Source organism: Convolutriloba macropyga, chromosome 15 (assembly GCF_964194025.1).
Source record: "Convolutriloba macropyga chromosome 15, txConMacr16.3, whole genome shotgun sequence".
In the NCBI taxonomy this organism is placed as follows: domain Eukaryota; kingdom Metazoa; phylum Xenacoelomorpha; order Acoela; family Convolutidae; genus Convolutriloba; species Convolutriloba macropyga.
In genome coordinates, this window is record NC_134482.1 from 3,759,275 (window position 1) to 3,774,270 (window position 14,996).

The 14,996-nt window shown below is 35.7% G+C and overlaps 2 protein-coding genes across 5 annotated transcripts in view; one reads left to right on the forward strand and one right to left on the reverse strand.

The window, feature by feature from the left end:
• The window catches only part of LOC142354417 (uncharacterized), a 57,704-nt gene that overhangs the window by 24,330 nt on the left and 18,378 nt on the right, over window positions 1–14,996 (reverse strand). For all 4 annotated transcript variants that reach the window (XM_075406700.1, XM_075406699.1, XM_075406698.1 and 1 more), the window contains exons 2-4: window positions 7,319–7,400; window positions 4,628–4,849; window positions 1,267–1,469 (exon numbers count right to left, since the gene is read on the reverse strand). In XM_075406700.1, the coding sequence (XP_075262815.1) occupies window positions 1,267–1,469; window positions 4,628–4,849; window positions 7,319–7,400 (507 nt within the window). The remainder of the gene's footprint in view (window positions 1–1,266; window positions 1,470–4,627; window positions 4,850–7,318; window positions 7,401–14,996) is intronic.
• The window catches only part of LOC142354418 (transmembrane protein 115-like), a 341,897-nt gene continuing 332,764 nt past the window's right edge, over window positions 5,864–14,996 (forward strand). Inside the window, exon 1 of the mRNA XM_075406702.1 lies at window positions 5,864–5,875. The gene's annotated coding sequence lies outside the window, so the exon portion shown is untranslated. The remainder of the gene's footprint in view (window positions 5,876–14,996) is intronic.

Sequence of the window (14,996 nt, forward strand, 5' to 3'; positions counted from 1 at the left end):
CCTAGGTGCGCATTGTTAATTTTGCCGCATTCTTATTTTCTCAAATGGGTTGCACAAAATTATCATTAACAGCAATTAATAAAAACAGATCACACGAAATCAACATAAATGTTGGCATTGAAAACGCGATTGCGTAGGTTCAAAAAGCTGATGCAGTACATCAAACCTAAACTTTTGGCAAAATATCAAGTCAGTTTAGGTGTTTGTCTACTGTGAATTGTAAACCCGATTATGAGGGTTTATAGGTTTATATACTAGACAGGGTCGGGCTGCATCAAGAGAATAAATGATGTTGAGTGATTCAACAAACTGATTTAAATTTCTATGGCAAACATAAACTTTTCTACCATGTAATTCAACCTGAATTTTAACGCAATTTAATTTTAAAAAGCCCACTACTACCAATATATATATATATATATATATATATATATATATATATATATATATATATATATATATATATATATTGTAGCAGTTGAAACTATTTTAGAAAATCATAACAAGTTCTTATAATCAGTTCATAACATACTTTTATCGTGCAAGGTATAATAAATTCTTAAAGGGAAAAGTTTGATCTATAACTCTTCTCTTACGACAATAATTCAATGTTCTCTAATTGTATAAGATCTAATAAAATATGTTCAGAATTCATCACACAAACTCACAGCTCTCAAAATGTTTTATCTCATGATATGTTACCAAACTTTTTCAGGTAAATGCAAAGCTCATTGTGTTGTTTCTTGGAAAAAAACATCTCTCTTTTCTTGGAAAAAAAATTTTTGAAATAAGAAAACGCAGCGGCCAGACAAAAAAAGTATATGAGTTTGAAATATATGTGCACAAGCTATATAGCCACAGCTTTGGTCAGTCAAAATGCTGAAATAGCTTGAGATTAAACGCTAGCACAATTAAAGACGCTTAGGATGCTCAACTTAAGATTTGAGAACCTCTAATTGTGCAGATCAACTTGTGATTGGAAGCTAATAGCTCTTTTCAGATCTAACATGATAACATTTTTATTTAAGGATTTTTATTTTTCATCTTAAATGGCAGCTGACTTTTTTGTCGCATGAGCCCTGACTAAAATTCTGTTTCCCGTGAGACCTGATCAAGTCCCTTTACAAAATGCAAGAGCTAATGCTTAAGGCAATGCAATCTCTGATGAGTGCTGATAATCACAAACAAATAAACGCAATTTACAAATAAAAATTGGTTTTGGTGCTGAATTATTTTTTTTACTGAGAACATTGGATGAATTCTTACTTGTGGCTTGTTGGTGTGAACATTCATGTGTAGATGACGGTATCTCCGAGTTAGTTCTTCGTGAAACTCTCTCTGTGTCTTGTCCATTTGTCTTTCCTTCATATGCATTGTCTCTTCCGGGGTAAAGCACTCCATTCAAGCGGGAGTAACTCGGACTCTTTTGCAAGCTTCCGTCAACACTTTCAGGTCCCCACTTGAAACACCTGCAGATATTTGACTGTGTTAAAAAATTGTTTCCATTACAATTTTGTTGTAATGAATGATGTTAAATTAATTCTCTACAACCAAACTTTCTTATGTGAAAAAAAAACTACAAAAAACGCCACCAATACTAAACATAACAGCCTACGTTCCTACGGCAGCTTTGCATGAAGCCACATTATCAATAATGCAGCAACGTTTGCAGCAAAAAAGTATTTTTTGGAGTTTTTCAATCTGTCTGTTTTAAAACGCTTCTGATTATAATATTTTTTGATCAATTTCTAGGAAAAAGTATACTATGTAAGTAGCAAAAAATGAAAACGAGAAAGCAAAAAACTTTACTACGCTCATTTTGTATACCACTAATTCACGAATAAATACATCAATTGCTCCAACTGTTTCGGTTTTCAACTACTTGCAGACCAAAAATACCAATTTGTACCTTGATTACCTGTTCTAATAATCAAATTTGGTCGTACTTTTAGTTTTATTTCGAACATTTTTTCGCGTTAATTTACTCAACATTCAAAAATTTGGAAACTAATTTGTGTCTTTTGCGAAAAAAAATTGACAACAAATTTTGCTTTTTGGGTACTTCAAAGCTGCTGATAAAAAGCACAGGCACTGAGTAAAGACAAACTTTATCCAAGCACTCCTTTTGTCAAAAACAACTTAATTTTTAACAAAAAATTCCTTTTAAAATTTCAGGCACTTTGCGATTGGGAACAAGGACGACTGCAAAAATAGTATTTAAGATTCCATAAAATAACACAAGGTACATCAGAAAAATTACAGAACCAGAAAAAAATTAGAGAGGATCCAATTAAACACAAATATCAAAAAACCCGATTTAATGTGTTTTTTCAAGGCAAAAACTTTAAAACACAGTGTAGATACCCAGGAAAACAAATTGACAAAAAAATCATTTCCGGCGTTAAACTAAACCAACATTTGAAGATCATGGCTCGCTCACCCCGCTCATTTTACCAAGACGAAAATCGAGGTCCCTTCAAAGCAAGCATTCTCCTCAGAAAAATATTTGAAAATAGTTTGTCTGAAAACAATTTAAAACACCGAAAGACAGATCAATATTGATTAAAATGTTATTTGCGTAGAACATATGGACGAGCTAGAGAATTGAGATACAAACAAGAGTCTCTACACTCAAAAAAATTACGAATTAGAGTTTATTGTGATGTATGCAAAAAACCTCAAAAAAACTCACCAAATATTTTCCTGTGTTGAAATGAACTGTTTTGTTTGTGCGAAGGAAAAATGATCCTTCTAGATGATTGAATTTCGAGATTCCTTTAAATTAACGTTTGCTCAATTTCATGTTCAATGCAAAAAATAAAAGTATATGACCCGAATACGGAAATACAATATGGATGTTTTTGCGGCTATCAAAAAAACTAAGTAATTGTTTCAAAAAGAAATACAAACACCGCATATGAAAAACAAAGAAAAAAATCAATTCATCCAATGATATTTGCTTAAGTAAATAACTGAATGCGTTTTTATATTGAAAAATGTTTCTCAGCAGAAGTTATTTTTTCCTGTAGCGCCACGACTTAAACTTTTTATTTGAATTGGAAGAATCCCAGTTAATGAAAACTTCAGTTAAATAAAAAATAATAAATCAATTAGAGCGATTGCAGAAAATTCAGTCACAGAAAAGAAAAAGTGATTTAGTTCAAAACCTTCCGCAAAAAATAATCAAAATTTCAAACGCTCAATAAAAGAATAGTTCAAAGAAACCTAGTATTCAATTCATTGATTCTATAGAAAAGTCAATAGCTAGAAACGATAGGAAAGTGCTGATAAATACTTTTCCTGATTCATTACTTGGCCAATCCATCTCCACAATTGGTGTTATCAATCTCCGCAATATGTGTGCAGGGTATCGTAATCAACGCAATTTAACCTTTAGTTAATATTCAAAACTTTTGACGCATGAAAATTATAGTTACCCTTACTTCACTTTGATCAGAAGGACTAATTATCTCCCACTTTTTCTAGTTTAATGAGTTTCAGAAGCTTTGACAGATTAAACGAATAATTATAGCTCACTTTAGGCTCAACCCACTTGAAGTTTAGTTTTCAACCCTTAATTAATGTTCACAACTTTGACGGATTTAAATTATAATTACACTTCACTGCATTTTGATAAAAAGAACCAATTATATCCCACTTTTTCTCCATTAATTAGTTTTAGAAGCTTTGAGCGGAATTTAGTTACCTGAGCGCCGCTGTTAGTGATGTAAATTTATTGATAAAATAGTGCCACAGATCCGTCGGCTTTTCTCGTTTGTCATCAAAGTCGGTAATCGCGGATATCAGTGACGAATATTCCCAATTTTGAGCAAATTTGGACTAGTTTCCCTTATTGAGATTGTTGTCCACGAAAACCTATAAACCTTATCTTAAAACACGGGGGAGCAAAAAATGACGACATTTGCAGGCAGTTTTGCTCGCCCAAAATGTAGATTTGGCAACGTAATGTTGGATTAAAAAACAAGAGTTGTGTGTTTACGACGAAAGCTCTGCGATACTATCAAACATGGATAGCTTGACACAAAAACACTGTGGTCATCGTTCGATAAACGACCCATAAGCTTAGAAAGATTATTTTATGTTTTGCTATTGAATTTGCTATTGTTGCTTGCATAGCAAATTGAGTCAATGAAAGCAATAGATGGCAGATATGCATTGAAAAACGGAACTCAAAATGAGAACGTAACTCAAAAGAGAACAAACTAACAAGAAATTTGTAGGATAACCCTACAACTTAAATGTTTTATTTAAAAAAGAAACATGCAAGTCGTCACATGAGGAACACTGTGAAATGTTTTTGCACGAAAAGATTTCTGCATCACAAAAAGATTTTGCATGAAATGATTTTGCATGAAATGATTTTGCATGAAATGATTTTGCATGAAATGATTTTGCATGAAATGATTTTGCATGAAATGATTTTGCATGAAATGATTTTGCATGAAATGATTTTGCATATCTGTTCCGTAACAGTTTTCATCTATTTACTAACTCTTAGTCGAAAGCTCATGGTTCTTATGATTGGTGCTTTTAAAAACATAGAGAAGCATTGTCTTCAAGTGAATTCTCTTCAAGTCAAAAATATTAGAGAAATATTTGAACTCACCTCTGTTGAGATGTGTGGCCTGAATGTTTTGGTGATTTCTGCCGACTAACAGATGTGATATTGGACTCTCCTGAAGATTCTCTTTGCTTACTCGGAATAATGTCTGGGCTATGATTGAGGTGATGGGCTGATGGAGGCTGAAGGGTTGAAGGGTTGTTTCTGGAGGTAATTCTGTCCAGTAAAAGAGTAGTTGAAGTGGGTTGCTTCCAGTAGGGACTACTTCTGTAATAAAGCATAATTGTCGTCTGATCATACTACAAAAGTTTGTTTATCACTCACTGTTGATGGATGGCTATTCAGTAGACATCAAATCTATTTCGGCTTCGAACTGGGCAATTGAAACGAAAACGGAAGGCTAGGAAATTTCAGTTGATGGACATTATATTGAAGAAGGAAGCTCAGTGATGTGCGTTCGGACATAATGTTCAAATACCGCTCAAACACGTTTTAACTTAATTATCTACCAAATGAGGAGGAGATTCATATATTGTTCGAAAATAGTGGTTGTATCCATTGAAAAAAATCTCTCTGAGCTCAAACGACTTTAACAACTCATTAGAGAGCTGATGATACCTGCCATTAAGATGAGTAAGAGGCAAGACAAACAACAAAATCAAATAAAAAACAACAAGCGTTACTCAAGACCAAAACTCAATCTTGTCATGTCTATCTTTTTCAATGTCTATCTGTTTCAATGTCTATCTATTTCAAAGTCTACTCAATGCCTATCTTTATCTAAACTTAAATGAAAAAGTCATAATAGAATCAGATAAAAAATCAACTAAACCAATGGATTAGTATTTCGCAAAAAAGATATGGGACCTGTCTGTTTGAGAACAAGGGAAAAGCAGAGCAAAAACAAAAGAGCAAAGTGAAAAAATACATGTATGCTTTCTGAAAACAATTAAGTTCAAAGTAACGAAAACCATTAGCGGACTGATGGCTTCTTTCATTGAATGGCTTTATTCATACTTTTGAAATATTCCAACGAAAGCTTGGAGATCTGTCATTATCGAGAATGTCATACGACTAAAAAAAAACACAGTCAAATTCCAAAAAATATTTTCAAGTTTGCGAGGAAACGTTGTCTAAGCCTATGAAATCGTAATCTAATCTATGAAAAAACAGAATCAATTTAGCTTTAATTCAACGCCACTAATGTGATATGTGACTTTCCATTGGGGCGTTAATTGGAAAGGACAGCAAAAGAGAACCTCAAAAATTTGAAAATGTCTGAAACTTATTAAAAGTTTTGAAAACTCGTAAAGTCAACACCAAAAATTAATTCATTATACGTTAAATAAAACAGCAATAAAGACTACCCTCTAATTCACTCGAAGAGGATGCAGACTATCTCGATGCTGACGCTACGACAAAAGATGACAGAAATTATTAAGGGTTACAAATCTTTAAAAAATACTATTTTTAAACTAGTTTTTTAAAAGTCGTAAGTCATAAAAACGTAAGTCATAAGAACCATAAGTTTTCAACTAAGAGTTAGTAAAGACATTAAATAACTACTGCTTAGGTAGCCAGTTGCGTATGTCAATTGTCTCACTAAATCAAAGACGAAAAATTAACAACGAATACGGGCGGAACTCAAAATAACTGAAATTTGAATAATTATCGGGATATAACATCAAAAAACCTTTAGGTAACAATTGAACGCTTTAGATAATTTCTTTGGTAACTACCTAGATACCAAAATAGAAAAATAGATATTTGATGAAATAAATTCAGTCATAAGACAACAAATAGAACATCAAATGCTGCCAAAATTCAAGATTTCATTAAAACTTTACGCAAAAAAATTGAGGAAAAAAAACCGTGACCGTAACTCAGAAAAGACAATTTTAATTCAATAGACCCCATTTGAACAAATTTGAAACTTCGCACTGATCCCTAAAACGAAAACAACAATGAGACGAAAGCTGGTCCTGGTATCGTTGCGTGGCTGTTAACAAACGAAATTTATTAAACACATTATGTAATAGTAGTTTTCGTAAACGAAAATCTTTACAAAGGAAAAATAAATGATGCAGTTTTATAATTATCGATTTAAATTATCGGTAGACCGCTAAAACGTTAGTTCCGGAACACATTCTTGAGAACCGGAGGTCTAAATGGCCCTCATCTGAGTAAAAGATGGGTTTAGTGGCAGTTTCTACGTCTGAACTACCGGTTAGAATGGAGTAAATGAGCCAAATATGTACACAAGGAGAAAAAATGCTAAATTTTCCAAAAATTTAGCAAAAACAATTGGTCCAGACAAAATCATCAACTTTTTTATATCTGTAAAAGTGAAAACAATGAGACTATCGTTAACAGTAGTGGCATATTTTTTTAAAAAAGGGACCAAACTTAAGCAAAGTTTACAAAAATCGTGAACAAAACAACGGATGTTAGGCTAACGTTCAAAAAACTTTTAACTTCCGTTTCTCCTCGGAAAAAACGAAATTCAAAAAAAAATTTAATTTGAAATTCTAAGCTTTTCTAGTGATTCCAATCCCAACTCTGTACAATAGATATATCGATCGGATAAAATTGACTGAACAAAAAAAACATTTGGGCATATAGTTCCTCACTCACTAAATTGGGTCGGAACAAAAAGCGAAATAATAATCAATGTCCGATTAAAAAAGGTATATAGATTTTGACAAGAAAATCCATGATTGAGGGGAAAGAACGTACGGGTATGGAGCAGACATTGAGCTGGTAGTCCTTGGCTGATATTTGTTTTCATGATTCACACTCCCTCCATCATGCACGCCATCTGTAACATATCTAGATCTTACCACAAAAATTCCAGGATGTACGATCGTCCAAATAACTTTTCAGCACTTATACGACAATTTCATTATATGCCATTTTCGGGATTCTGCAAGATAAAATATCCGCAATCAATTCACTCATTCAACCGAAACAGATTGTCTCTAGTTTTGTTGATAATTAAAAGACGCGAGTAAATTTAATCGGACAAGTAATTGAAACTTATTACCCTAAGTGGTGCGATTAGGCATTTCAATTTTAACTCGGTTACGATTGTCTTCAAGCCTAAATAGCCCGATCAATTTATGGAAGTTCATTTATGGAAGTTGTTAATTTTGGCCCATCGATAAATTCGTCGAAGAAAATTGCGAGCTGCATCATTAGAAACCCCGTCCAGCATTTTGAGTTTTGTTTCCTTCAATGAGAATCTGGATAAATTCCGAAAAGGACTAGTTTAGTTACGTTTACTATTAGAGAATTTGCAATTAAATTTATAGCGATTTTTCGTTAGTTTGAATACATATTTATCGAGAAGGCGTCATTAAATTTTTCTATATTGAAATATTTTGTAAAATTATCTGTATAGCTTACAATTTGAGTAATTACGTGTTTTAATAGACAAGAAGCACTAGCAGTGCTGGCTAGTTTCGGCCTCAAGGCGGACTTTTACCTAATAGCTGAAATGATTGTCAATCCATTTGTTTGAAAAAAAAAACATTCAATGTTTTGCGATTTGCTAGAATTAAATGCAATGGGGTCAATTTGCAATTTAGTCTCAGTGAACACAGGTTGAAGCTTCAATTTAATCCCCCCGAAGGCTGGCATAGGCGACAAACATTTTCCAAAACTTTTCTTGGCTATAAGCACACACAGGAACGACATATTTCAGCAGTTTTTGTACAAGAATTAAAAACAATTGAAAGTTTCTGTTCTATAGCAATTTAATTGAAAAAATCATCACTTTGCAGTTCTTTTTCTCCATAACTATAGTGCCATATGCAAAATCCCAATTTTAATCTTTTTCAGTTGAAAATTTACTTGAGCAGAAATTGCGGTGAGACAGTTTATTTTATTTCAAATGATTTTTACTCCAAATTAAAAGCTCTTTTCTATGTCCATGAAACCGAATTTTTAGAAGTCCTTTGAATAACAGAATCACCATTTTCAGGCCTTTCTAGCGGTACAAATTTCGTCTTTCGGTTTGGGATATTGAACGGCAAAATTTTCCTCAGCTGAAAAGGTCTCTCATTCCAATATTATAAAAAAATATAGAGAATAAAATAAGAATGTATATAAAATAATTAGCTGCTAGAACTGTTTCAATACACACGTAAAAGGACATCAAGAGACTTTTACGCCTACTTGAGTGATGCCTTTGGAAAGCTGTATAGTTCTGCTCTAGAACTTAACAACAAAAAGTAGTTAAGAGTTTTTACATTACAGTATTCCAGATAAGAACTGTTGTGCAGAATACCATTATCTACAGATTTTATATATCTATAAAGTCAACTTAGTGACAACTCTAAAAGAAGTCAGTGTTGGCACTTCCTAGTATATAATTCCAAAGGAATGTTTGAAGATGTGTGTTTATTTTTATTTCTGATCCGCTATAAGCTTTTACAGTTTCAATATATATTTAGAATGAAATTTGAGAACAAAAATGAGCAATTTTGTACTTCGTATCCAAATTCAATTGGGTTTACTTTCAGTTATCAAGTTACTAAGCTTCAGTATTTTATTGATCATTCCATTTTTTTTTCCAATTTTTCAATTTAGGTTCTGCAATATATCTGTTTAAGTTATCATTTTTATACTCACGTCTTATCGTTTAGATTATAGTACATGCAGTTCTTCAGAAAAGACAACTCCAAATTTGGTCTTCTTCTCTGTTAGTTGATTGTAATGGCTTCTTCCAAATATTATTCGGTTGACCTACGTATGGTTTGTGTAAAGGTATAAACCACTCTTTAAAAACATCAATTCATTAAGTTTCAGACAATCAAAATAGCAACCAACGTAAATATTGGTGAAAGCAATAAGTGGTTAAAAAGGCAAGCGTTTTTTCGCTCACTTGACTGGTATCAGTCTATTTCAATTTTAATGATAATAGCCGTTTACCATTCTATTCCAAATCGTGCCATACATCGACAGTATTAAGTCTAAACACGCCTTATTTGATAAGTTTATTGATTAGGTTTTATGACGTTATGTTATTTGCACTTTCCGCGAGCTATCTATGTAAATGGGAATGACTACTGTAGGTACTTGTTTTAATAACATCTTTCTGTATCCAAGAAAATCGAATTCAACTGGATATTATTCTTTCTCTTTACATTTACTTGGTAATCACATTCAGACCAGAAAGGTTGTGGAAGAAGAGTACTGATTTAGTACTCGGCAGACAAGCCATCGAAATGACGTGCGCAAAAAGGCAGAGCATGAGACGCTGTCGGAGCCGTAACGGAGTTCATTGATTCGAGCAATTGGGCAATAAAACCTTGGGTTCGCCTCTTCAACTACCCAATCCTAATCAGTGATCTTAAGGCGTTGCCCGGCAGGCGTCTGTCAGTTTGAATGTCGGGAAGTATAATTTCATCCAACATGACCGCACATTGTTAGCGTACGACTGTGCGCGGGCGAACAGCTTACGACGATCGACCTCGTCAACGCCAACGGAATTGCGCTTGATTGATTACCAATCAGAAAATGATTTGATATGACTGCGCCTAGTTTGACTGCGCCGTTTTAAGTATTCGTTAAAAACTACGTGCCAGCCTCTCCAAGACGCCAATTTTATTTAACGCGCTAGCTGGATGAACTCCCACTTAATAATTTTGTCAGCACGTTCCTCTGCGAAGTGTGTTTCATTGTTCAATACATTTGTGAAGTTCTCTCATTGCTGAAATGAAGCTGGTATCCTTGTCGGACCAAATTATATTAGACGTTCCTAGGCGGGAGACTAGCAACCCCCATTATGCAAGAATTAGTTTGAATGGATGGTACAATTTCTTATGAAAAACACGAGTAGTCAAATAAGGAAAGAAAATTCCCCCTGTTTTCGATAGCCCGTCGAACAGTGACGTAAAATGGGCCTATGTAATTGACCGCGGTGTTGGTAAAGGGGAACACTAAATAGAAAATCTCTCCTAAGAGAGTTCAGCCATGATTAGTTAAACGGTTGCTGCACGTAACCTTCGGCAGAAAAAAACTAAATTTAAGGGAACGTAGTGAGAAACGTAATCTATGGATGGCATAACGTACCGGTACTTGAGCACAAAAAAATTACACGTCAAAACCTTTATGGTGATGGCATGGACATGCCGAAGAAACAATTCAACAAATACACCACGTGAATCTAGAACAATAGGGTTTTTGCATCAGAGTCAACATCAACCAACCGCTTGTTTCGGCCAGCCGTTTCAATTAGACCGATTGGTCCAACAAAAGGAGAAATTGGAAGTATAAGAATACTCTTTTTAACGGATTTCTTTTGCGAGGATTTTTCCTTTCCGCATTAAAAGAGACTTCTTGCATGAGATACTGTGGGTTACTCTCGGCATCATCAAGCTCGAAGGGATCTATGACATTACAGACGGCATTACAGATATGTTTTCGAGAAAATAACAATCAGAGTGCAGTGTGAACACTGTTATGAGTTAGAATTTTTGATAAAAACCAAATTCAAGGGAATCTTCGGCTTAGTTACGAATGCGGCCAGCGAGGCCTTAGTCTCGTCATTCTGCTTGGTTACTATACCAATTTTCATGCCATTATTTAATACTATTTGCACCCCTTACCCATCTACACATTTGGGAACCTCACTGGATATGCCTCTAGTACCGTCATCTGCCGCATTATTGCTTCAGCCAAACTGGTTCCACTCGTCAAAGCTTTTGTGTTCTAAGAACTCGCAAATACTATTTGGAAAAGAATTAAGTGCAGCTTGTAGAGTTAAGCCGTTGCAGAACTGCAGTACTGTCGGTCAACAAGGAAACCATATTAAATTTTACTGTACGAGCCTGACTGATCTCATGAATCAAAGGAATGACCAGTAGCGTAACTTGTGTTTCGAGCCCCAAAAATGTCATCAACTTAATAAGTGCAACTTGACTTTTACCAAAGACAAATGCAAGCTCCGTTTGGGACCCAAGTGAAACAACTAATTGAAGTCAGAGAAACGCAACTGTTATGAGAACTTCTTGAGAGCTTGTATTTCCTGCATGGCTCATCAATATCGTGTTTTTGGTTTTTGTACTTTGGCAATTCCACACGCCAATTGAGGAAACTTACAACAGTGTCTCTTGGTATTTCTTCATCCCAGCGCCACCCGCCGATACGCCGGATGTTCTTTAGCAATTAGACCAACGGGATCACTTACGTAAGTTCAGTACCATGCGTTGGGTTAAGGACTTAGTAACCGTACTCGAGATGTCCCAACTCAAGGTGCCCCAATCCATGTTGTGATCACATTTCAGCCCAAGCACGTGCAAAGATTTACCTTAGATGAGGCAATTACCTTTGTTTCGATAGATTGAGTTGACTCAAAAAAAGATCAGCCACGTTTGGCACTTTGCTTGCAAACTTAATTGGCTTGAACACAACTAATGGAGGATTTGCACTATTTCTTAATCTCCAACCTCAATCTATTGGATTCCTCTCAAGACACTGCACCAAATCACTCTAATCGTCGCTGTAAAAGAAATCTATCACGGCTTTGGTTGTTTCCGGGTTCTCGCTTACATTATCTAGGGGCATGCGTGGTTCTGCATAGTTAATACATGCGGGTGAGTCTTTAACCCCAAATATTTGGCTCGTGCATTGATAAAACATTTTTTTTGGAGTTCTCCCACCGCGAAAAACGCCATCCTGGAGAATTCTACGCTCAATATCCGCAGATTCGCCAACTTAATGTAGACGGAACCCAATTATCACATTGATTAAATTTTGGAGCAAGTTGGGCAATGAACAATAAAATTTGAAAGACGTGTCGTGAAACTTTGCTGGACCATTTGATACCTTACGCACCATTCCCTTTATAATCGGATCACTTATTAGGTTATTTGGTAGGTGCAACTCCTTATCTGAGCACTGTTCGACCAAGCAAGCTTCAGCGACAGTAATCACGTAAAATTTCGCAAGGTCGTCACTGATTGGCTTTGCGTAATTTTTTGTCCAATCCGTGTCACTTGAAGGTCGCTTTTCCAGGGATTTAATCTTTAGCGATGACAAAAAGTACATACTCGGGAGCTTGATATTATTTTCAGCTCACAGCATAACGACTTCGTACCATTGGCTATTATAAAAAGTTGATGTTTCAAGTATTTCATGCGCGCGAGCATCGACAGCGGATCCTGGCTCAGCCTGCTTGTACGCGCTGAACAATACCAAATCACAGGAAAAATAAACTTGGCGAGAGGCCAGTTCATAATCAATTCTGCAAAAATCCCAAATCTTGGTTTTTGTACCAGAAGAGTTGACCAAACTCAAAGCAGCTACATGGAGGAGGCCTCTCAAATCATTAACAGATGACATAGTACTGGCTTTAGTTGATGACTGTCCAGTTAATGATTTACTTTAATGTGAACCCTTTTTAGTTGCTGTTGCCATTCATTGATGGTTTAGGTGGAAACCCTTTCAGATCGACCAGAAAGTGCGTTATGTTGCTGCTGCAACCGTTCAAAAGGTTTTTTCTGGGATTGCACTGACTAGACATTAATTAATTCCGTAATCAAAAAACCAAGCTTTGCTTCGGCAACCACTTTAGCTAACTGACTAAAATTCTTTTCTATACACGACGCTCGGTGTTGGGTAACTTTTCTCAAGGTCTTCACTGATGCTCTACTTGTATTTTGTTTCAAGTTTGTTTCTTTAAGGAACCCATATTCGGGAGACTTAAGCTTCCTCAAAAACAGAAAGTTTGGGAGCATGATACTAACTTGAGGTAATATGATACTAACCAAGAAAAAAGCATGACTTCATTTGACAAAACAGTTAGAAAAAATTGTGGTTTTGAAAAACGTTGAGAGTCAACTGGAACTTGACGGAATTCAGCAGTTTTAAACGCAACATACGAGTCAACGAAGAACAAACGATATTCACTTTTCGTCCGCTGCAAAGAACTCCAACGGATGGAGGGCATGTTAGATATCCTGTCCTAGTGTCATCTCAATGTCTCAATAGCTGTATTTTACTAGAATATCGGAGACCTAAGAGGTTTTACAAGCGTTATCGCATAAAGCCAATTCCCTAGTATTATTAACCGATAAATTATAAAGTAGCAAGATTCCGTCAACTGAAGGAGGCCCCTGACTGTCCTGATCGAAGACAAAGTGGCCGTTTTGCTCGGTTGGTGTTGACCGGTTTACAGTTTACTACTACTTGCATCTGACTTCGAATTTTTGTTGCTGTTGTTTTTGATGGTTTGACTAGAATAAAATCTTGCAGCTCCATCAAGCAAAGTGTTTTCGGACCTCTTGCAGCCATCTTTTCTATTTTATGGGGACTTGGGACTGGTGTGTTGCCTGAATATGTTTGTGCGTTATTCAAACAAAAAAAAACAGAGCTTGGCTTTCACTTTGGCTTTCTGAGTGGAAGTTTTTTTACTCTAAAGACAAGGCATATTTACAGCCAGTGGCTGCCTCTGCGCACAATAAAGCTGGCGGTTGATATTGATGAAGCACTCTGTGGCATTTTCTTTTTACCTTCTATTGCGTATTTGCAGCAAATGTGTTTGATGCAAATTTTCTTGTCAATACTCAGTTCGTGAAATTCTTGGTCTTTGATGTAGCCGTGTTATTCTTTGTTAAACTGTGCGAATCATCTATTCTCAACTAATTGTCAAAATACAGAGGAGAAGGATTCACTCAAGGCCTTTTGACGGTGTAAAGTGACCTTGATTCTTTTATGTTAGTTGGTATTTTCTGTCCGGCAGTGTCGAGAATCATGTTCTCGGTTTTTGTAATTTGGTAATTTTACACGCCAGTTGAGGAAACTTTCACTAGTGTCTTTCGGTCTTTCTTTATCCAAGCGACGCCCGCCGATATGCCAGATGTCTTTTAGCAATTAGACCAATGGATTCAAAATTTTAGGCACTTACGTAATGAGTACCATGCGTTGGGTTACCTACTTAGTAACAGTACTCAAATTGCCCCGATAGGAGGTGCCCCAATAATTGTTGTGATCACACTTCAGCCCAAGCACGTGCAAAGATTCCCTTAGATGACGCACCATGTTCGGAACGATTACAAGGTTACGTGGTAGGTGTAACTCTTTATCTGAGGGCTGCTCGACCATGAGAGCTTCAGCGACAGTAATCACGTAAAATTTCTCAAGGTCTTCACTGATCGGCTTCGCGTAATTTTTTTCCAATCCGCGTCTCTTGAAGACCGCTTTTCGAGGGATTTAATATTTATCGCTGACAAAAAGTACTTACTCGGGAGCTTGATATTATTTTCAACTCACAGCATACCGACATCGCATCCTTGGCCAATATAAAAAGTTAAAGTTTCAACTATTTCATGCGCTCAAGCATCGGCAGTGGGTCCTGGCTCAACCTGCTTGTACGCGCCAAACCATTCCAAATCACAGCAAGAAGAAACTT